At 38.9% G+C, this 25,147-nt stretch overlaps 1 protein-coding gene across 12 annotated transcripts in view; it reads left to right on the top strand.

The window, feature by feature from the left end:
* plekha7b (pleckstrin homology domain containing, family A member 7b) overlaps positions 1-25,147 on the top strand; it is a 99,497-nt gene that overhangs the window by 28,668 nt on the left and 45,682 nt on the right. For 11 of the 12 annotated variants that reach the window (XM_041782972.1, XM_041782964.1, XM_041782982.1 and 8 more), the window contains one exon: positions 21,549-21,632. In XM_041782972.1, coding sequence (XP_041638906.1) covers positions 21,549-21,632 — 84 coding nt within the window. Of the gene's footprint in view, positions 1-15,290; positions 15,479-21,548; positions 21,633-25,147 lie in introns of those variants that run through there. The other variant, XM_041783030.1, reaches the window with a different exon arrangement.

The raw sequence follows: 25,147 nt of genomic DNA, 5'->3' as shown, positions 1-25,147 counted from the left end.
ACAAAACTGTTTCACAAAAATCCCCAGGGTCTAAATTATTACCCCCCCCCCCCCCACCCAATGCTGATAGTCAGTTATGTCTCTTTTTCCTGGATAACAGCCTGCAGTCATTGTTGTAGTTATCAATAAGTCTCAGACACATCTCCTGAGGAATCTCAGCACGTTCTTCTTTGGCCAATCTCTCCAGCCCCTCCAGATTTGATGGTCTTTCAGCATGGACCTTTGTCTTCAGTTCACCTCACAGATTTTCAACAGGATTGAAGTCAGGACTTTGTGCAGGTCAATCACCAACATTCTCTTTGATCCTCTGGAGGTTCTTCACCAGGAGCCATGTATGTTTTGGGCCAGTTTTGCTGCTGACTTCTTGAGGTTTTCTTTCAAAATATTCACATATTCTTCTTTCTTCATGATTCCTTCCACCTTTAGGAGATTCCCAGTTCCAGACACTCAGAAGCATCCCCACAGCATAATACTCCCACCACTGCGTTGCTAAAGACCTCTAATTTGGTCTCATTTTACCAAAGGACATGCTTCCAGTATGCATAATCTTTCTCCAGTTTGTCCTTAGCATACTTCAGTCTGGCTTGAAGATGTCTCTCCTACAGAAATTTTTTCTTGGTCTGCAACCTCTCAGTCCAGTCCTGTTCAGGGCTCTAGTGATAGTCTTCTTTGAGACTACGAGTCCTGACTTGGCTAAGTTATTCTCTACTGTCTCGGCAGTTGTTCTGGGGTCTTTTGACACATCTCTCACTAGTTTTTCAATCTTTCTCTTCCCACCTCTACCAGGCTTGTTCTAAACTTTTTATACCCTTCCCCTGCTTTGTGAGCTTTGGCCATCCTTTTTTCTCAAGTCTAAACTGATTAATTTTGTTTTTGCTATGATACTTTCTCAGCGACAGCTCAAACCCTTACTGGGTTTTTTTAATACCATGTGTAAATTGGAAGATAACCCTAAGTTTTAACTTGTTTTACAAGCCTTGAGCATTTCATCGTCAAAACACATTATAGAACAACAGTGGTCTGTGCTGTGGCTGAACAAAAAGGTCAATTCTAAAGGGGGCTAATTATTTTGATCTTGGTAGTTTTGGTTTTTCAGTGAAATAGTTTTGTTTCTGTGTGCAAAGTAAGATAACGTAAGCACTGAAAGTAAAACTACGATGTTTGGAAAAGCTGTGTTAAGAATTCCTTGCTCTTTTTACCAGCACTTGGGAAATACTTGGGAAAAACTTACATTTTCAAAGGGTATCTTATAATTTTGTCCTCATCTGTTCATTTCATGTGCATTGTAACTTTATTTACTAAATCTGGACTGCATATTTGACTGAATTCAACTTTTCCTTAACATTAACAAGCTTGTTTGAGCTGAGTTTTTTCCAGTCTCAATAACAGTTTACTTCATGTTTTATTTGCAACTGATCCTATTTAATTCATGGATACAGGTTGACAAAACACTTTATATCACTGGGAGCATCATGCTTCAGCCTTAAGAGGTGTTGCAATTCAAAATGTAATGTAAGTAACCTTATTAAATCATTGACTGTGTGATAACAAGCTTAAGACCATAACAAACCCTATTATCATCGGCCTGATCTTTGTCTTGTGTGTGAGCTAAGCTATGAGTTAAAACCAAACAGAATGGGGTGTGTACAGGATGTCTGACCTGGGAGGAATTTTATCTTTCTGTTGCTGTTTTGGACTGCTTTGTGTTGACTCATAAGGTCTTGACTGAAGTAAGAAAAACAGTAGAAGAAGTGAGAGACCCAGCACTTCTTTATCTTGTCTAAATTTTTCTTCGTTATTGTTCAGATGCTCTAGTGCTTTAATAGTATTAATTTTTATTCTGCTGACAGTGTGATGATTATAATTTCACTAGTCAAGCCTCCTACACATGGGTGGAGCTCCCTGGAGGAATTCAAGGGTGAGTCGGTCAAATTCTAATGAACTGAAGTCTCTTTCTCAGGGATATTATACAAGATTAATAAGTCACCAGCATTTCACACGGTGAGAATGTCTTCATTAGTATTTGTGATTATTAATGGAGAAGCATTTTTAAATGTTGGTTATTTTATTGCGTATGAAGGAATTTTGCATCAGTATTTCAGGACTCCTTCTGCTCGGTAGGATCTGTTCTTGATTTGGTTTCGTAAAGCTGTAGATGATAGTCACACTATCAGCATGGTTTAATGCACATCATTCCCACTGGTCTATCCTGCTTTATGCTTGCAGTTTCCTAGCCCTGGGTCTATCTGCTACCAGAGATTTTCAGCTTTAGCATTCCCCCGCACTTCATATCCCTTCCTGTCCTACATTGCACAGCTAAGTGATTAGCTGTGTTTGGTATTGCACTGTGGGCTGGATTTAGCATTTAGCAGCTAAGATACAGTATGTAACCTCCAAGAAGAAGCTTGAGTTCAGTGGCTGGAGTCAAAACTGTTTCTCTTCTAGTAAAAGGAAGAAATGGTTGACTTTTCTTGTTTTGATATCAAAGATAATATTTGTCTTAATTATTTTGAATCAGTTCAAACAGATCATTTATTTTGTGCGATGGTTGTGATCGTCTGTGTCTATAGTGTAGGTCAGACCTCATTAATCTGCCAAACAAAGACTGGGAAGACAAATGAAGACTGACGGAGCGTGATCATAGCATCTTATCACATATCCAACCATATCACACTTTTACAATCTTCTGAAGTGAGCCAAGCTGAGATATCGTCCTGCTTGTCTATCATTCCATTATGAACATGAGACAGGAGCTGTGTCAGTGTGGAAAAGAAGGCAAGAAATAATTTTAGGTTGGGATGATGCATAATTACACACTTTTGATTACATTCATTCTAATTAGTGAGTCTTGCTGATCATCCAGCCTGCTGTGCTGGCGGTCTGTTGCTCTCATCTGAATATGTTAGTGTTATTTTTTTTTTTTTTAGATTATTTTTTGCGGGTTTATTTATACCTTTAAATGGAGAAGAGAGTGGATAGAGCAGGAAATCAGCATGAAAGAGTGGGGAATGGCATGGTTAGTCCAAATGTGAGGCTTTCTGACACCCCATCAGAGTGTTTTTATTATGTGAGAGATAGTCAGTCTAAATTTCCTTCATACAGACTTGATTTCTCCTACCTGGGATCAGTTGCTTGGATCAACAGCTCAGTTGAGCTTGCACCTGCGCTGACTGCCAAACACACTATCTTGCCTACATTTAGCTACACCTGGCTTGCTGTTTATGGATGAATTCAAATTTCATTTGGACATTTGACACTATGCTAAATACAGTGAAAGTCATGTATGAGATGAACAGTATCGACAGCATAAAACAATGAGCCAAGTACCAAAGGGCACTGGGCAATGATACTTAAGGAAAATATTAGAACAAAGTGCTTTTAACTAGACATGCTTAGCAAAACATCCAGATTTCTGGTAAGAATGTGGAGCATTTTCATGTCCCACTGTGTCCTGAAACTGAACTTACTCACACACTAACGTATTTATTTATATCAGATAGCATTAATACATATCATGTTATAGCATTAGCAGATGCATTATTGGCATCATCACCTCCTTTTATTCATGCATGCTGCATCCTATGACTACAGCTGAAAAGTTATTCTTCCTTTAACTACATATTTTGGGTCATGAATGTCCAAGGTTAAGAAACTACTTCTCTTAAAACTATTCTCTTCTCTTGGATATTCCTCCCTGATTCACATATTACTTTTCCTATCAATCACAGTAAAATTTTTGCAGCTAAACCACTTTATTAGGTGGGCATTTTTTTTAATCACCAGGCAAAATAAGTTAGCTTAATGCCAGTGCCTCTGTGCATCTTCCTCTACTCTTCTTTCTGCATTTCATTCTTTTTTCTTCTCTGTTTTCCTGCATCTCCCTTTTCTTTTTTAATGCATCTCCCTCTTTTCTTGTTCTCTTTCTGCTTCTTCTCTGTCTCTTTTCCTGCATCTTCCTTTGTCTCTCTTTCTGTCTCTCTTTCTGTATCTCCTTTCTCTTTTCTGCAGCTCCCTTTTTTGTCTTTTTGCATCTCCCTTCGTTTTTTGCATCTCCCTCTTTTATTTTCATACATCTCCTCCTTCCTTCTCTTTCTGAAACTTCCTCTTCTGTTTTCCTGCATCTTTCTCTTCATTATTTTTGCATCTCTCTCTCCTCTGTTTTTCCTCCTTCTCCCTATTATGTCTCTCTGCCCATCCTTACTCTGCATATCCCTCTTCTATAATCGTCTCCCTCTCCATTTTTCTGCATCTCCCTCCTCTGTTTAATCCTCCATATCCCTCTCTTCTCTATTTTGCATCCTTCTCTTCAGCTGTTTCTGCATCTCACTCTATTTCTGTACAAAATTAACACAACTTTTGCAGACAGCTGTTCAACATTAGTCTGGTTCTTTTCAAGGTTCTCCCTGGTAAAATGAAGTTTATCATTGCCATTATAACGTTGCCTTATTGTTGCTTGGTATAAAATGAATAAATGATAAAACAAAGACCATGCACTCTTTGTGAAGTGTCTCAAAATAACACTGGTTATGAATTGGTGTGATAAAGATTAAGTGAATGATTACTCGCACAACTATAAGTTCAGCCTGTCAGAGCTACTGCGAACATGTTTCCACTGTAAACCCCTTTAGACTGATAAAAAACATGTTTCAGGTTTGAAGTTTAGTATTTGATCTACTTCCATCTACTCTATAGTATAATAATTACATGTTGGGCAGTTAATAAAAATTAAATACTTTTTCCAACAACACATCTTTATTCTATGTGCAGAGCATTTTAATTTGCTTTAATTTTTTTTTTTAACTTTGCATCAGTTGTTGGCATTTTACTTCTTGCACATTGTTGTCACGATAACAGAAAGGAGCAGGGTTTAAACGGTGAATATTTTTCTCAGTTGTAAAGTTGTTAAGTTGTTTTTTGCTGTGCAGGATATTTTTCCATTATAGCAGGCCAAAATGATGGAATTCTAAACGGTATCCAAGGACTCACACATGTATTTGTTGTCCCGCTGAGTGCTGACACATTGTTTCTTAAGCCACGTTCACTGTGATGACCTACCAACACTTCATCTTTCATGGTCAGATTGTCTTGTATCAGTCACATATTAAACTGTCCTTCAGCTCCACAAAAGCTTTGGAGCCTCCGGAGGACGGACTCCAAAGGTCACTATGTAACCCCTCATTAGCCTGTGATTTCCTGGTTCCTTTAGTTATCAGAAACATACTCAGACCTTTGATACTAAAGGTTGGCTCAGTTCTGTGGAAGTGTGCATATGTTAGTGTGTGCATCATTTAAGTGAAGCAAAGTGCCTTTGAGCATCTCATATTGATGTGCTGATCACAGTAGAGGAAAAGACTGTAGGGGAAGAGAAAAGAGACCTCAGCTGTTCTCATTTCATTTCTAATCGGGCCTGCTAGATTTAGCTTGTCCATCAGCTTAACGTTTTCCTCAATAATTAGACATTTTTAGATGGTCTTGTCTTTAGTAAGTTTCTCCATTATCCATGTGCGACTAGTATTAAGGACTACAGTTGGGATTTACAGAATCCCCTGCTACGCTTTGTAGCTCATTTGTTTTGCACTGTCAGGTATTTGATGCTCTTGCTGAATGTGTGTTTTTGTCTGGGTTTGAGATAATTTGCTTACAAAATCTTCCTCCAGCTTGTCAGTTCCCCAAGAAGAGATTTGCAGAGCTAGATCAAATGTCAGAACCTTCAAACCAACGGCTGCTGAAGAGACTGCTGAATGTTTAGAGTTACATAGGGCTGGTTTATTTTCATCACTTTTATCAGATTGATTTAAAAAAAAAAATGCAGCGTAACAAAAGAAAGGAGAATCACCATCTGTGATACTGCAGATGTCTACCTTGTATAGAAAGAGATACTGCCTTCTGTTCAATGTATGGTCTAATTAATTGTAGATAATTAGAAGGTTGTTTAAAGTCAATGTAAGAACTATACTGTAAAGAAAGCCTAGTTTGTTCACTTTATGTGTAAGTATAAAAGACTTGTCTGGCTCAGACTCCCTTGGTTGACTGTATTAAAGCTGAGAGAATATGTGCTGCGTTGGTTATGGGTCTACATTCCAATAAATTAAGGGAATTTTTAGTAATGTCTTGGGGGTTAAAAACAAGTGAGGCTTTACTTAACATAATTTTAAATGCGATTAAGTGTGCAAAACTATCAAACAGTTTATAGCCCTTTTCCCTGCTCGAATTTCACCCAAACACACAAACATTCACACACTCTGACAATTCTTGTTAGCACAAATGAGGAGAATTAATAAATAAAACTCCAGGTTGCTCGGGGTGATCATTATTCAGCGAGTGGAGCGCAGGGTAAATCTGTGGTATTAAATATTGACCTAAAGCTGCAGGGACCCTTTATTGATTTATTCCCCTGGGTAATGCTCGCTCCAGAAAACTTCCTAACTTTTTCCTTTGTTGCAGCAAATCCCTGTCACGATTGATCCCTGAGCTTTTGAAAGTCATTTTGTCGTCATGGTTGGAGGCGCTGGAAACTCACAAAGACTCTGATGACTTCAAATCAACCTTTGTAAATATTTATCAGTAAGCTTAATCCGTATCAGGGGAGCACAAGAAGTGCTGTTGTGCTCACAGGCCTGGATGATAGGTATCTATCTCTAACCAGGGTCAGTTTACATCGCTGCAGGCGGCTCCAGAATAATTCCAGTTTTCAACAAATAAATAACAGTACACCAAGGACCAATTCAATCATGGCCAATATCATTTGGCCCTTTTGACAGAAAAAAAATACAAAAAAACATCTTTAATGTTTGAGTGAAAACTAAATGTCAATCAAATAAAAATATGTAAGGTAAAATAAAAAGCAACTGACCTAATTCAACAGAGGTCCTCTCATTTGGGGCTAGTAGTCTCACATTTAGTGAAATGGGGATCACCAGAGTGCAGTGAATGTGTCTCAAGTAATTGTAGTATTAAGACAAATGTGGCTGGAAAGTCTAGTCACTGGTTAACCAGTATTCCTGGCAACCATTATGCCATGAAGATAAAAGAATACTCCAAGCAACTCAGAGAAAAGGTTATTGAAAAGTATAAGTCAGGGGATGGATCCAAAAAAAATCCACTGAAAGTCCCATTTTGATGCATTATTAGGGCAAGGCTGATTTGACCCACAGCTAGGTGTGTTGTAGCTTTTTCCCAAAAGGCTAAAGGCCCATCTCAGCTCCACTTCTCTTTCTGTATTTAGAATGACCTAATGTCAGCTGTAACATTGCAGAGCAGGTGAGTTTGCCAGACTGCCATCTACAACGTTTGTGGGGTACCATAAACAGTTTAGGTAAACCTACGCCATTTGAGAACAAGGTGGTAGCTGCAGGCGGGGTTAAGTTGTACTGTGAGCCGATAGCTATGGCTGCTGCAGGTGTAGCGGTTAGCTCAGATGGAGCTCGTGGCAGTTTTATCAGAACAGGACCACATTTTTTTATGAATTAGAGAGCGGAGAACAGCACACAAAGCTTTTCCTGATGGAAAATTTCCTGACGGAAAAGGTGTTTTTGCTCTTCTGCTCCTCTTAAACAAGAGCAAACAGCCACACTGAAAGCTTCTCTTATCAAAGAAGATGTTTTCACACATCTCCCGATAGGCTTTGGCATGAATTTTAGACACTGAAAAGCTCTGTTGTTTAAACAATATTGCAGCATGTTTAGCTCAGGTTAGCACAGGAGCTTCGCATTTCTACTACCTCATTTTTTCTTGTTGCTCTGATTGGCCCAGAGACAGGCAGAACCTTCACCCAATCATTTTCTAAGAATATTTTGGAAAGTCCTGGCCTTCCAAACACGTTCTATGGGTTTCTTAGATTACTGTGAAATATATCCATGCAATGAATATATGAAACAGCATTTGACGTTCAGTTAAGTCAGCTAGAGACAGCATATCCAATATGACCACTGCCATTGTTGTGCTTCTTAATCCTGTTCTAGGAACCAATGGATGACATCAGTGAGACTGCATCTATGTTAAACATCTCATTACCTCCGCGAGGAGGTTATGTGATCGGCAGGGTTTGTTAGTTAGTTAGTTTGTTAGTTAGTTAGTTAGTTTGTTAGTTTGTTAGCAACATAACTCAAAAAGTTATAGACGGATTTTGATGAAATTTTCAAGAAATGTCAGAAATGGCATAAGGAAGAACTGGTTAGATTTTGGGAGTGCTCCGGATCACCGTCTGGATCCAGGAATTTTTTTGAAGGAGTCTTTACTATTGGGAGATAGGGCTAATGGCGGAGGTCTGCACTCTCCTAGTGCTTTTCTAGTTTATACTGTACAGCCTGTTTCTTAGCTGATTAAAACTGTACGGGGTTGGATTTCTTGTAACACATTTGTTTCTGTGACTTTAAGGCTAAGAGCTGTGTATAATTTTCATAATTATGGATGGATTAACTGGCAGGTGGTTTTTTGTAAGGACACATCTCTGCAATACCTCTTTGCTTGTTTCTAGACCGATTGAAACTTTGGTGGCGATTGTATTCCCACAATTGCAACTATTACTGTAAGGCTTTAAATCAGTTCTCATAAGTAATAGTTGATGTAACAGAGAGATTATAGTCATCTCTATCACACTACATGGACTACACCAATGTTTGTCTTCTGTCTTTGTAAGTCAGTTGTTCACTTGCTGAGTTTGATTGCATTTTGTGTCTAAAATGGTTTTCCTTATCAGAATCCAGGTAGTCTTTTGTTGAGCTTTTATTGCTTGTATTCTTATCTCGATGGTGATAAAAATGCGATTTATAGAGCTGCTCTAGTTTGTACACTGGAGATAAGCCTCTGCCATTCTTTTGTTGTCCTCTAAGAGTTTGAAAATATAATTTCCCATTGAGGAGGCGTGAAATGAGATGTTACTGATGAGCAAAATCTATTTCTGAACAGGATCCAGGCTAAAAGCTTTTTCTTTTTTGCCTTTTCTCTGCAGGAATAGAAGTGTTTCTTGCATCCTAATTTATTTTACTATTGGCCCAACACTGGCCTGTCTTACATTCGCTGCAGTCTAATTAGCTGTTGCCTTTGCTTTTGTTTTGGAACCGCATGGCCTAAAGGACCAGTGTGACTGCAATGAAATGTGCTGTGTCAGAACAGTGTGTGTGTTGAATGTTAATAAGGTGACAGCTCTTTCAATTTCTGCCATAGCGTCTGGCTGACAGGGTTACAGATGCGGACAAGTCCTTGCACCTGCTTCTGCTCTCCTTGGGCCTGTTTGAGCCTGGGTATACCACACTTTGTCCATTGCTGCTTGAGTGGTTTGTTGGGTAGCTACAGGCTTCCCAAAAGCAGAGCTTCAGACCAGGCTTTTCCTTTTTTATTGATGCTATTTTAATCTCAACATGCAGTGGGCATGCAAATTAGTTCTCCCGTTAAACTGTGTCACATTGCCCTCTCATTTTGGGGTGTCTTCTGCTGTAAACAATGAAGATGATGGTTATGATAGAGGTGAATGAGTTTATTGCCATTAGTGTGAAATGGGTTTGTTTGGAGCCCCTCATTTGGATACTGAGTGACAAAGGAATCTCCCAATAACTCTTGGGGGACACTGCCTGGATTATTCCTCCATATGCCGGCAATGAAACCAAGTGAGGCTGCTGCAGTGCTCTGCTGTGAAACTGATAAAAAGGTCAGTCAACATGTGCAGGTCCTGCTGCAAAATGCTTATCTCTTTAATGGCTCCCTGTGACTGGATACTGAGCACAAACCACTGTTATTAAGGCTTAATTAATTTAGCCTGCAGGGCTCGGGATGCTACAGGGTGCTTCTGGTAGTCCATGAAATCCCTCTCTATGTAATGTCCTGCCACACGTTCACACTGCCTACTGGGTAAGGGGGGTCGTACACAAAAAAATGGGTGTCATCACAGAGTTCAATCCTGGTTCATGGTCCCTAATTTGACCTTTCACATCAGCAGCTTTTCTTCTTTAATTTGATTTTTTATTATTATTTTTTGGATTGTGCTGAAGCATTTCATTTGCACACTAACTGCTTGCTTATATTAATGAGGTTTTTGCAGCAGCTAATTGAATTGATCTGGAAATGAAGTAAGCAGCCCAGTTAAAATGAATGGTTGTTGATGTGTTTTTTTTTTTTAGTGATTAGTTGCACAGTGATTTGTGTTCTCACTCAAAACTCTGAGATAATGCCAAATCCAGGCTACTTCATAACATTTATCACAGTACACTACATGGGATTGTGTTTAGCCTCACTTTTATTTAGTCAAACAATGTCTAAATATCACTTTAACACAAACCTCTATGTTTCTTTAAAATAGGTTTTTATAGAGCAGAAGACTTACCTTGCTCTCACATGCACAATTCACTAGAGTAATAGCTCTAAAATGAGAGCTTGGGACCCAAAAGTGGGTCGCAAAGCCGTTTCTAGGGATGGGTACAAGGATTTGAGTGCTCGATGTGGCTGTCACCATTCGAGAAATGTTTCGTGATACACAGACTGCACATGCGCTATTCTAAGCCACAATATTTCAACTGACTAGAACCCTGTGTGAGATGCTTTTCTTATGCTTTTCTACACTCCCACTCACATCCTGCACAGATTCTGAAATCCATGTTAAATATCCAAAATAACAGACGGTATTAAATGAATAGTAATGTCAATGTGGTCACTGAAGCACCACCCTGACAAATTTTTCTCTCTGAATGAAGGAAAACTCCAAGAAAACGACCACAACACTCACATCCTTATCATGCATAATAGTGCCACACATGGATAAAAAAACAGCTGAGAGCCTTGGACTGATTTAATTCCTGATCATGGCTCGGTAACAGCCATGTCAAAGTAAAATTAACTGACTTTGCTCATGCATCGTTTATTATATGTTTCTTCATGAAGGGGTTCTTGATTGATTTATACCATGATTTAATGAATCACATGAAAAATTAACCCTTCAGATGCCATTTTTGATCATATACCACTATCTGCTTTTTTGAAAAATACACTATTAGTCAATTTTCAAAAAAGATTTTTTGACTTTGTTTGTTATCAGTATCACTGGCTTAACTATCATGATGATATGTGAGAAGATTGACTTTGGTGCATTATTACTTTTTGCATAATGTCAGTATGTCCAAAAAAGTTACTTTCGATTTGTCCACTACAAAGTTTGTACCATAGACTTCCATTATAAACACATGACTTGACCTCCCATGTAAAACAAAGTGAAAAAATGATATTCCCTGTAATTTCCCATTTTTCTGCAGCAAACTTCATGAAATTATGTAAAAAAGATAATTACAAAATTGACTCATTCTATCACCTCAAACGCCACTCACCAAATCTTGCAAAATAACAGCATTTATCACAAGAGATATCAAACAGCAGAACAAATAATTGTATTGAAAAGGGAAAGTGGTGTGCGTGTGTGCGTGCATACATGTGTTCATGTGTGCGTGTACGAGGATAAAGAAATGGAGGGGATACAGATTTGCAGCCCAATTACCTACAAACAGATGCGCGCACACACACACACACACACACACGCACCATCGTATTTTGTCATGAACATGCAAGTAGAAGTCCTTACCATCCATATCAGAACAAAATTCAACAAATGGGCCTTTTTTGGGTCACAGTGGCCTAATCCTGAAGTTTGCCAGAAATTCTGCAAATTCCTTCCTATTTTTTTCTAGTTTGTGACAGAGACATGGCTGTTCCTCAGTGGCAAACTATATGAAATTGGCTAAATATGAGTAAAAACATCAAATTTGAGGAATAACCTTCAAAATGAATGCAAAACCTGATGAAAATCTTGATTTTATCCTGCCATGGCCAAGGAATAAGAAATACTAGTTTTATGGCTTTTATGAGTTTACAAATTTGCATATTTTCCCATAAGGATTTCATTATCTGTGAGTAGATTACACACTGACACACATCTGGATTTTTTTTTTTATTACAACCATTCTGACTGAAAGATCTGATCACTAACTACACATCAAAACCATTTTAGTTGTAAACGAGTTTTTTTTTAACTGGTCTGCAGCCATGCCAATTACTTATATAGCCACCGGGAGTCAGTGTTTTTTATTTGGGTGGGTGGGGTGATGTGAAAATGGGGCAATTTTGTGATTGACTTAATTCTTACAAAACTTCAAGTAGTTTGCTACAGAGAAATGGGAAATTACAGAGAAAACATTTTTTTCACTTTGTTTTACATGGGAGGTCAAAAAATGTGTTTATAATGGAAGTCTATGGCACAAACTTTGTAGGGAACAAACTGAACGTAACTTTTTTTGACTACACGGTCAAAATACAGTGGATATGGATGAAACTCAAAAATATCAAAATTTATGCAAAAACACACTCCCTGACCTAATTTTTGTGGCAAGGTCACAATCACACCCAAAGTTATTTCATACAATGCACTCCAAAATACACAGGTTTCCCTGAACAGGGCATAAAGGTTAATGCATAAATCTGCAGCGAACTTCAATCAGCTCTCAAAGACAGTAGGCTAATCTTTACTCTATTTACATCATGCTGTTAACCTCGTCATTAGATGCTTAATGCAATAAGGCCAATTTGCATGGAAAGCTGTGCCTTTTGACTTATTAATAAAGTTTTAGAGTGTGTACTTTATTGTGGAGCTTTAACAAAGCATCACATTGTTTGGCTGCACAAGACAGACACATATTCTTTTTTTTTTTTAATTAAGATTAATTATTGGGCCTTTTCCAGATAGAGGAAGGACAGTGGATAGACTCAGAAACAGGGAAGAGACATGCAGTAAATGGCCACATCTCCGGGCTGTAGCCATACCCCTCTCCAACTATCATCCACTCACGCTGAAGCGGTTTGGCAGAAGAGCAAAAACACCCTTTCTGTTACAGAAAGCTTTTGCTGACGGGTTACTGTCATCACTTGTTTCAATAAAGAAATTTCCAGTTTGGACTGAAGTGCTGCTGTGACCAATTCAGAGCTAACCGCTCCAAGCAGCCAGCGTACAGAAGCATTTACACATCAAGTTACCTTTTCCCACTCAACTATCACATAGTCATGCCAAAGCAGGTCAGAAGAGGAGTGAAAACATCTTTCCCAACATGAAAAGCTTATAGGGTTGTTTTTTTTCTTTGTCATACAGAAATGTGGTCCAGTTCTGGTTAAACAGAAGCCATGCTAAAGCTATATCTGAGTATTTAGAGCAGTGGAGGCAGCCATTAGAGGGCTTTCAGCACAAGTAAAGCCCGCCTGTAGCGCAACTCTGTATGTATCGCTCTAGTTAACACAGTGGAGGCAGCCATTACCAACAGCATTCAGTACAAGCAAACACAACTCTGTTATGGTAGGGCTTTGAAAGTATGATCACTCACTCAGTTAGTCAGATACAGACATTGCCATGTGTAGGGCTGACCTCGGCCGTCAGTCAAAAACACTCTAGTATAGGATTTTGACAAGTCTAAAAGTCCCTCTGTTTCAGCCCTTCTCAGAACAAGCCATTTCTGTGTCTGTAAATGTTAATGAGCTGTCTGACTCTGCCCCTGACCACACCCCCCTCAGGAAATAGCTGCAGCACTCCTGATGTTACAGATACTTTTATCCAAAGTGAAGGACCTGACTGGTATTTGAACCATCAATCTTCTAGACCAAAGTCAGCAGGGTAACCCACTGAGCTATCCAGCATCTCAGCTGGCAGCTGAGAGAAAGATCAGGAGAGGAGGCTGGAACTTTCTTCCAAGCGGGGAGGGCAAACCAAACCTGAGGGCGGTGCTAACTCTCCACATGAGGTCATGAGGGGAAAATCTGAGAACAGCTTGTTTCAGCACACATTTTCTGAAAGGTGGAGGAAGAGAGGGTAAAAGGGAATGGATTTTTCTGGTATTTGAGGGGATTGAGGACAGGCCAGGGGCACATATTTTTGTTAGAAAAGTGATTTTTCCATGATTTTTCCCCTTTAAAAGGTGGTGATGGATCCCAAGGCTAACCTGAGAACTGCTGCATTAAAGGTCCTTTATCTTTCTGCAACTTTGTCTAAAAATATCTTGAATTTCACAAATTTCATGAAATTATAAGCTTGATTTTTAATTGATTAAGCACATAAAATAGTTAGGAATTTTCACAAAAATTAAATCACTATAATGTTGTTTTTTTAATGTTTTAACTAAGATTTTGTTATTGAATAATGACAGCTTATTTTGCATTTATTTAGCCTAAATTTGTACCCAGAGTGAAACACTAACTGCTGTTTTTCCTCATCTGGTTCTTGCTCTTGATTTTCTAGACACCACATTGATGCTGTTATGCTTATTAAGACGGCTGTGCTGACGAGACAAGAGGCTCTTGTAGCTCATGTGAACAGCACTGAAAATAATTTCTTACTTTAAGAGCTCTTGTTTTTGCATTTGAATTCTATTCTTAAGTTTTTTTCTGAATATATCTTTTTTAAATTGAAGAGAGATATCTGTCATTGAGTGTAACTTCTAAGTTCTTTGGTACAGATTGAAAAATCAAACAAATACAGTGGGCTTAAACTTCTGTAATACTGTAGATGCTTGGCTGTCAGTCAGATTCAGCCCCACAGTAGGTTGGTACCACCTGCTCCTCTAGGCCACATTCCTCAGGATTAGTTTAAATTCCCTCGTAGCGCAGGTCACAGGTCAATGTTACTGTTAAACCAGTGTTAAAAAAGTAAACACTTGTGACCTTGATGTGCCCTTAAAGAGGCCTTAGAGATTATGTGTGTGACAAGTGTATTTCTGGATTCTGGATTGAACACTTTACACACTCTTTATCTTGTTTTCAGTATAATGATTGTGACCAGCTTTTGGATGGTTTCAAGAATGCAAGGTTCAACTAACCCACACTAGACTGCAGATATTCAACAATAACTGATATGAATGTGTTTGTCCTCTGTGCTGCTTGATGTGGATTTTAAAGGTGTACATTGAGCAAGTCATTTGTAGTATAGATTGTGCTTTGCTTGGTCAGTGACTGTGTGAAGCAAACTACAGCTTTCGCATTTTCTTCTACGGTGCCAGAACTCAGAGGATGACAATTGTGGAAACCCCCCTCTGAACTGAAATCACCCCCTTTAACAGCTACATTGCTTCATTTTCCCCATTTGAATGATATTGAGCAACCTCAATTCTTGGAAAGAGAGTGTGAGGAAGTTGAGAGAGGAAAGTGGAAAAATGGAATGGGAGGAGGATCTGATAAGCAGCTGAGGTATCCCCCTGATGGGAGGGAGTGTGATCTCAACCATCCACTCAGGAAGTGTGGGGTGAAACTCTCTGACAGCACGCCTGAGCAGGAGAAAGCGAAGATAAAGCGCCACCGCTCTCATCCTGCTGGCTCCACTTTACTCTGCTCTTTGTGAATGCCAGCTGCTGCAGGAGACACTCTCTCTGCGTCCTCCACCTGCCTCGACAATGCAGAGAGGATTTCCATGACCTGCAGCACCACGGCGAGTCCTGATTCAAGATGATTCACTATCTGACAGCAGGTGAGACTGTCTCCGGTGATGCAGCAGAGAAGCAAACAAGCAGACAGTTTAAGAAGTTCTCTTTTCTGTACGCCAGGGTTTTCTCTTTAAGTGTGAGTGTAAATAGACACAGGAGTTGAAACAGTTTGCAGGTAGTGGGATCCCTATCTTTGATGTGTGTTGCGGAGCAGTTTGGCACCTCAGTGTGTTTCTATCTCTGTGAAAAGGAAGAGAGAGAGGTGTGTAAACCACAGAGCTGTGCCCCTGTTAGCCTGCTGCCAAGACTTAGCCCTTGTGTTGGACAGGGATTAGCCTGAGCCTCTTGTTTTTGCTGAAAGAAAAATGGGTAACGCATGCCAGCATTGGAGTGTGGACTCCAGTTGTTGCAGCGCTGAGGGACAGAGCTGATCTGAGCTGCAGTGATGCTGTTTTTACACCTTTCTGTTGGGAAGCTTTGGCTGAAATGAGGACCAATCTATAAAGGCTTAGAATAGTCTATTGCTACTATACAGGAGGGGGAAATTATTATAATGTGCAGTCAAATAAAACTGATATTTTCACTGCATTTGTGTTGTTTTTCTTACCTGTTTTCTATCTCTATTTCAGTCATATTTGCATTGCGTTAACTCTTCCACTACGTATAGTTCAACACTGAGAAAAGCTCTCTTGAGGCTCCTTTTAAGAAGGGATGCCAGTCATTCTTTTGCTTCTTTATCAGCTTAATGGAAGCAAACTCCACTTGACGTGATGGTTAGTGTTTTGGGGCTCTTTAACATGGAAGTGGTGTGGGATGATGTCTTGTTAAATGAACTAATGTTAACAAAAAAAACATTTTGCTTTCTTGTTTACGAGCCCATTGAGCTATACAATTTACCAAGTCTTCATTTTTGTATTTGTTAAATTAAGGTGCATTTATATAAAGGAAAACATTATTTTGATATAAAAAAACATGACACCTATGAAGCTAAGCTCCTAACCTGCACCAAGGTTAGGATGCTAGCAAGACACCTCATTCTTAAGATGTTTTACATGAACTTCCACGCAAAATTTTAATCAATGGAATTTGGATACACATTTTCATTTAGAATAATGAATTGCAGGTTAACACTAGGGATGGGAAATTAATCGCAAATGAGACTAAATCGCAATATGGCCTGCTACAATTTTCAAATCGCAGAGGGTGCAATATTTCTTTAACCTAAAATTTATGACAAAACACCAGTTTAAAATTTTTTTGCAGCAGAGACATTATACATTACATATGGTACAATCATTTTAGTGGCATATTTTTAGAACAGTGTACAAAGAAATCCTATTTTCTTCATTTTCTGTATGTTTTTCTTGTTAAATATGAGAATTATATTAAAATGATCACTCCCTTTTATACAACAGTTCATATCCATTTTGCAAAATGAGTCGAAATCATCACAATTATATATTTTTTCAAAATCGTCCAGCCTTAGTTTATCTAATAATGCGTTGGTTATAGTATAGAATGAATTATTGCTTGTTTTTGGTTGAAAATACATGAGATGAGGAACTTAAAAAAACAAACCATATTAAATCGCAATACTGGGTAAAAAAAATTGCAATTAGATTATTCTCCCAAATCGTTCAGCCCTAGTTAACACTCAGATTAATGTAAAGTCACACAGAAGTATAGTTTTTACATGAACCCTGTTGTCTCCCTCGTACTCACAACAGTCTGTTTCCCTGCACAGTGTGCTCCAGCCTCTCTGCTGCAGTTCATTTTCCCCTCTGGGACAATGTTGTCACAAGCGTTGATGAAAGCTAGTTTTGTGCAAACAAATAGACCCTCTGTGCTGCAGAGTTTGAACACGGGGCGAGGATGCTGCAAAAATTCCATGACAAATAGTTCAGAAGTAATGCGGCTAAAACAAAAGCCTCAAAGAATGCAGATTCCTAATTAACAGGGGATGCCGGTGCCGTGCTGTGTGTGTGTGCAGCTCAGCAAATTATGAGCTGTTACCAGGGACATGAATGGCACAGCCTGTATGAGCCTCTGTGTGTGTGTTTGCATATATGATTGATCAGGAGCTGTTTTTATGTGTGTGTGTGCGCAGCTTCAACGGATTGTTTATATTTGCTCTCAGTTTTTTGTGTGTTGGAAATCAGTGATCGTCATTCCTTTTGAACACACCCTCTGAACTTTTTCTGAAATGTCAACTCATAAATCTTAACACCCTGCTCACTTTCTCTCCCCTCACTCTGCTGCACGGCAATGCAGTGAGGCCTCGCTCTGTTTGTATCATTCTCCGCCTTGTGTTGTTTTGAAGTTCAGCAGCTGTTCCTCAGAGGATTCACCCCTTGACAGCTGGATATATAGTCATTTATTTACCCTTGGTGCACCTCATATTCGATACTGTAAACATGTTTATCTTAGAAAGTTTCTTATTTGTTGTGCTGTTTATGTTTATGGAGAGTAGCATATGATTTTAGCCTCTGCATTTCAATATTTACTCTCTAATTTTTCAAGCTGGTGCAAAGTAGTTTCTGCTGAGAAACAGTGCTACATTTTTTTAGCTGTATGGGCTTGTAGGATGGGGACTAAAGTAATGAGAAAGGTTTAAAAGAAAAACTAAAAAAGCCAGAAACAATGTTGCAGTTCAGTTCATTATCAAACAGGGTCACCCTCCCTCCTGATTTACAGTCAGCCTGAAAGGGACAAATACTTCTGCACTGCACAATATATTGTCCCGCAGGAGAAGTGGTAAAAGTAAGGTTTTTCTGTAATAACACACGATATATCGACTTTGGACAAACTATCAGGCTTCTAAGGCCCTGTTTGCATGACAACGTTCTGCTTAGTTTAGTTTAGTCTTCATTTTCAAATAATTCTACATGCAGACGGCAACGTTTTGAAAACAATCTCCATGCACACAAGACCGAAGGAAACAGAAAATGCTGTAGTTTACATGCCAGGCCAGTAGTTGGCAGTGTGATTTTGCAATGAACCAATACACGTGCGCGGGTAGTTACCCTTCCTTCCTCAGAGCCTGAGTACTGCACGGTTATCATCAAAGATAGCAAGCACATGAATATTTGTATAGACTGACAATGAGGTGGACTTGTTTTTTCGAGTAACCCTTAACTATAAGGTGGGTAAATTTCAAGAAAATGTATACTGGGAGTCATGCCACCCACGCTTTTGTGAATACCCTACTTGTGCATGGTAAATGGCTGCAACTGTAGAGCGCATGTGCGTTTTCAGAAAGTTAAGTTTTGCCCATCTACATGGAAACAGAGACAAGGATGTTTTGAAAACTTTCACTCGGGAGCTTGTTTCCAAATAGTTTTTCAGGCACCTAAAAATGCCGTTCTCATGTAGACAGACAGCCAAAACGCAACAAAAGTTGAGCATTTTTACCCGAAAACGTTATTTAAATAGGGCCTAAAGCTCCAGAGCTGTGTATGTGCACGTAAAATAAACCTTAAAAAAATCAAGTGATGTGTGACAGTTGAAAGCTCCTGTGAGGAGTTCTACCCAGTTAAAGAACAGACTGGAATCAAGACTGATATCTCTATGTGACATCCAAAAGCAAACAAGACCATCAGTAACAACACTGACACATGGTATTTCGTTGATTAATACCCTGAACTACAACCAGTGGTAGGTGTAACCTCCAATTTCCACATACAATGGCTGCACCTTGATCTGTGGGCAAAACACTGCAGAGCATATTGTTCCCTCTCTGGATAATTAGAGCAGTCCCACGGCCCACGCTCAGGTCTGGCTCTGATGCGCCACCTCTTGGTCCAGTTTGGTTCAGTACAGTTTTAGGTGACTTCCACCAAGCAGTCTGGCTCAGTTCGGTGCGGAAGTCTGCTTTTTGAGGAGCAGTGAAAACAGGAGACAAACAGAATAATATCAGCATTAACCTGGATATTTGAACTCGACAGAGATACAAACTGTTCCCTCATCTGTGGATGTTGATATCATCAGCCTGGCTCACTGCGATGGATGGGAAATTATAATAATGAAAGTTAAATTAATTAAATTAATTAAGTTTTGTGAATATGAAGCCTTAGATCAGTTGATTCCTTTTACTGTAACTAGTTTTTCATCTGCTTCTTACGTTAGGTAACTTCTGAAAACATCGCTCTGTGGTTGTTGAACGTGTTTGTAAAACTTCGGGCTGCAGCCTATTTTAAAACGAGATCAGCACAACCAGAATCTCTGACTTAATCTAGTTTGATTTTAACACCAGCTGAACTTTTACTTTATTTTTAATGCAGTGAATTCTCACAGTACAGCCCTAAACTTTCATATTTTGTTGTATAAACTGTTCTAGATTAGAGATATTCATATATTAACATACTGTTACGACTCAAAATGTTTCTGTATGCGTACTCCATCAGCTGAGAATCTTCACTGACAGCGGTTAACATAATTAATATGTAGTTATGTTTTTTTAAAAAGCACTTGCTGAAAGCTTAAATAAAGCTGTTTAATGCTTTTTCCCTCTTGATTTCTGTCACTCACTTCTATAACTGCAGCTGGACCAGCAGACTCACACTGCATGGGACTTCACATGCATACTTTACAGCCCGCCCACCAAGTGAGGGTACGGGTGTCTGTGGAAACGCAAACTATTTTGGTGTTTAGTGTACCAAATCATATCTAACTGTTCTCAATCAAACTAACCCCCTGATGGAAACACACCTTTTGACACAGTTTGGTAGGATAAATCCTGGTCTTGCTTGCGTATTCATAGCCAGTGTTCATCTAGTCTTGTTCACAGTGATGGGAATTCCATCCGTCTTTGGAGATCAACATCACTTGGCATATCTTAGTGATAAAAGATGATTTTTCAACTTCTAGACAGCTCTTCATTTAGGCTCATTATGTATATTAAACAATAACCATAAAAAAGGAACCTGCTCTCAAATGGGAGCTAATTCTTGTCCGTCACATGAAAGAGCTGGCTCTTAAAACCAGCTCGTCCTTGAATGACACGTTGTAGCGCCACATTATGTTATAACCCCACGTTATGTAATAATGTAATACATTTTCAATTCATTATGTAATAACGCCACATTTTGTAAGCCACTAAGCGGTTAGGGTTAGGGCAAGGTAGTAGGGTATACCCTGGAGCCCACCTGAAGTCCTAGGGTTAAGGTTAGGTGTTTAGTCTAGAGCCCTGAAGGGGGGTTAGGTTTAGGCATAAGTCACTAGGCGGTTAGAGTTAGAGCAAGGTGGTTGGGTAGGTCATACCTTGGAGCCCACACTAAGTCCTATGGTTACGGTTATTACATAATGTGGCATTATTACATAATGTGGCGCTACACACGTCACTACTTGTACTTGTTTTAACTTTTTGCCTTGAATTGAGTTTTCCTTTTAAACCAGTGTCCCACAATGTTTGTTTGCTAAATAATTATTTTTCCTTTAAAAGTATGGTGAAATCAGGGAGTAAAGTTGTTCAGCTTGGTACACAGCATTGCATGTTTAGTATTTATCCATTGTAACTGCTGTCATACAGGAAGTGAAGAGTCTTTCCACCAATCAAAGTAGGACAGTACATATCAGACACTTTTTCCACCTTTTGAAGTAGTAAGTAGTAAAGTAATTGCAAAGAATGCAATAGAATTGGCTTTGGTTTATTGTTAAAGTACAAATGAAAAAGTCTTGATCTTGTCCTTGATTGTCACATATGTGACAGACATTAACAAATACAAACAGTGAAAGCATAATAGTAGATCTCTCACACCAGCACCTGCAGCCACTTATCTAGTTCTTATTCTCTCCTGTGGCAGTAACATACGTTCATGCTCTAGTTAAAGCAATGAATGGCTCCATGTAACAGAAATCAATAAAGCCTGGCGAGCTGGCTAAAGGAGAGTGCTGAGCCTCACACTTTGAGTAAGAGAATATGAGCTGTGGTTCCTGACCCGGCTGCAGAGCTAACATATATCTTTACAAATGGCCGAGGTCTTCATTGTAAGCTAATCTTTTTGTTAACACACAGCTGTATGGTGAGTGGATCAGGCAGGAATCTGATTTATGTGGTGTAATACTAATGTATTGTCTCTCTGTCATCTGTGTTTTGCATCCTTCTCTGTCCTGCAGCCACAACCTGAGGGCTACATCGTTCCGGCATCCTGTTACTGGGCAGATTTCCCCTGAAAACACAGAGTACACACTGCAGGACAGGTGCGTGGAGCTTTTACTAGAAATGATGCAGGTAATGCACACTTAAATGTACAGATGGGCTACTCCAAGGTCATGCTTTGGGAGGCCTAAAATAAAATGGTAAATAGCTTGTCACCCTCACTGATGAAGCGTATCATGGGGGTGGAGGGATTATTATTCCTCAAATTACTGCCTTAATAGGATTTATAGTAATAGATTAGCTCACTCATGTATGGTTTTGATTGTGTTCATATCACATTTAGGTCATGAATATGTCTTCATCAATCAGCCAATTTATGTTAATGCTAATTTTATTTTCTGGTACATCAAGGCTGTATTACTTGGTGCAGTTTGAATAGTAAAACTGGAAGCAAGAGTGCTTAGGCAGTGACAGAATCCCACCTAAAATTTTCTGTGCAGATTTAGTTTTCTCAAAATCAGCCATTAAAATGTTATTTAAAGATTTATTTTAGGACCTTTATGCATCTATACTAATTGGACAGTAAATAAAGTTGGAAATCAGAACAAGAGAGAGAGTGGGGAATGACATGTGGTTTAAGGGTAATAGGCCGGATTTGAACCTGGGCCTCCCACTTCAAAAACACAACACACTCTTTACATGGGGTCTGCAGAAGGGGTGGCTGTTTCCCAAAGCCTCAAGATACAATATGTAACAGGATACAGAGTACAGAGTAGATTGTGATGCATGTTGCTTTTGAATGAAAACATGTCCTACACAGAATTCACAGTTAGCTGTTTGTTATTGTAGAAAGTAACAGCAAAGGCAAAGTTTAAGGATCCTACATTTTAAAAGACTTATTTTCAGATTCTCAAAGATCCAATAAATAAATTAAAGTCCCTGTAAAGTGAAATCTAAAATATGTGTCTTAACACACTAGATATGTTGGAATAAGGCTGCTGTAAACATGTGAAAACACTGAGATGTGTGACTGATTTTTGGATTTAGACTGTTAGAAAGTCTTTCACCTCTTTCCTGGCTTGGTTTAACTTGTGCAGGGCAAATATAGCACCCCATGACATCACCGGTTGCTATGGGGAATTACCCCACCTCCCCTAAGGCTACAATGATATAAAATCACAAGCAGTTCATCTCAGTACAGTCAGTTTTTATCTGATGTCCCTACCTTCATTGAAAGTTAACAGCCAGCTATATTCTGTTTTTTATCATTGTGAAATCTATTTGATATGTGCCAGAAAACAGTAACTTTAATCCCCAATTTCTGTCTACCTGATCTGGCAGAGAGTCAGGCAGCTGTGCTCTGGTCAGAGTCCATCATAAGGTCAGGGGGTAGGCTAATTGCTGGAGTGCTTTTCTATTTTTCACTTGTACCAGATGCAGCAGGAACAAACATCTTACCTGATAAAGGTGTGTTTCATTCACATTCACTTGTCTTTAGTCCTGAATAATTAAAAGAAGTGAGCTGTGATTGTCTCTCTACAAGCAGCAGCAGTTCAATCCCTCCTGTCTGTTAGTGTCATGATGCTAAAAGTGAAGTAAAATATCAGACTCAGTCTATTCCTGCCTAGTCTGTCACAATAAAAACCTACAATGCTAATCATCATTGAAGGCTTTTTTCGGAAGAGTAACATCAGGAAATGGAGGGTTCATAACACAGTGGCCAGTCATACTACAAACCTAAAATACAGATTTCCTATCACTTTACAGGGACTTTAATGTTGATAAATGCAAATAATAATAATAATAATAATAATATTAAATTTATTCCCCTTAAAATAGCTCTGTCTGTTATTTCTCTTGCTGTTCCACACAGCAATATTGTTCTAGTTTCACTTTATTATAAACCCACTTGTATTTGCAAGAATATCTTTTTGCTTTATAATTTCATAACACGTAAGCATCCCAGTGTCTGTGATGAACGGATGAGTGGGGATTAAACAGCATTATCCACACTCTTTAAACAGCTGCCTGAGGCCTTCATTATCAGCTACGCTGTATGGCTCAAATCTTTATAATAAAGCATTAAGTGCTGCTTGTGATCTTCTAGTCCCGTTTAGAAGTTGAGTGAAATTTTGATTTTACAGCATCATTCACTGCTGGATATGATGCACAAACTGGCCTGGTGTAGTAAGATTAGCTGTTGTTGCTAAATGCTTATAAGCCTGGCGTCTTGTCATGTATAGATGAAGGTTGGCGTTGCAACAATATTTTTTCCTTGTTTTTGCATGACTTATCTAATCTAGTATCTTTGCTTTCTGTTTCTCTGGCATATGTCGTACTTTAACTATATCTTTGTCTTTATATTAGTCATTATTTTCATTGTATTAAGACATATACATGAGATTCAGAGAATAAGAATATTACAGACATGGCCACACTACATTTACTGCAGTATGCGTTGCCATGGCATGTTAGTTTCCCTGTCGTATATATTGACTGACTCTCATCCTGCGGAGCCATCAAAGCTGAATGGCACATTAAGAGCACAGTATATGGCAGCAGGTGTTTGATCATATTTAAGCTGGCTGGTGTAAGATGATCATGTACGGCTCAACTCAACCATAGACTAAAGTAAGTCAAGATAGGAGCATGTGACGGCCACATTCTCACTAATTAAACAATGTTCTTTTAAAGCAGTGCAAACTAATTGTGATTTATTTGAGTCCTCCACTGTCATTCATTCCCCCGAAACTCCCCATCATCCTTCCTTAACTTCTGTTGAGCTGTGGCTTTGGGGGCTTAAAAGATAAAGCTAACTTGCATATTTTCACAGTGGGAGAATGATTCTTTACTTTGAATTGGCAGTTGTTATCTCTGTGAGCAAAGATAAGAATAGCCTCAGTTTGTTCCCCTTAAACAACAAATGACTAAGATGTCACAAAACAGGCAGGGCAAGGTTAAAAAACAAGGATACAGAGCATGGAGCATGGTTTTGGTAAGTGTAGGGATTTTCTGATAACACTTGCAGCGTAGAGACCCATTTACAAATGTTAAGTACTAACTTATCTGTTCCCAGTCATTCCTAATGGCCCCCCACATTTGGGATCACGTGATTGCAAACAACCTATATGAGATGATATCTTTTGATATTGTGATAAAGATAAGAAATGCAAAAACAAAGAGTGTATTAAGCTTTGCTTATTTAAAATATCGTTCAATCTACTGTTGTAAATTCAGACTTTTGTTTTTGTGTATATTGTAAATGCTCCTATCAGGATAACATTGAAACTACAATTAAAAGCCCTGAAGTGACAGTTCTGATGTACAATAATGCAGCTGTATGTGTAATTAACAACAAAGTGATGCCAAACTTTGTGTTGTTTGGTTTTGATTGCCACACTTTTATAGATTGGCAAGGTAGTTTCCCTTTTGTTCTTTTTTATTTATAGTCCAAAGCCCTAACAAATTTAACTAACCAGCACTGTAAAAAATACCTCCCAGCAGTTAGGTCGCACTCCTTTCCCACATGTCTCTCCCCCATTCTCATCCCTGTTTTTGACTTTATCCTCTGTCCACCTCTATAACCTAAGGCTTCTTAAAAGTAGAGCTGCTGCAA

Source organism: Cheilinus undulatus, linkage group 1 (genome assembly GCF_018320785.1).
Source record: "Cheilinus undulatus linkage group 1, ASM1832078v1, whole genome shotgun sequence".
In the NCBI taxonomy this organism is placed as follows: domain Eukaryota; kingdom Metazoa; phylum Chordata; class Actinopteri; order Labriformes; family Labridae; genus Cheilinus; species Cheilinus undulatus.
Note: the sequence above shows the minus strand (reverse complement) of the source record. Positions and strands in the feature narration are given on the sequence as shown.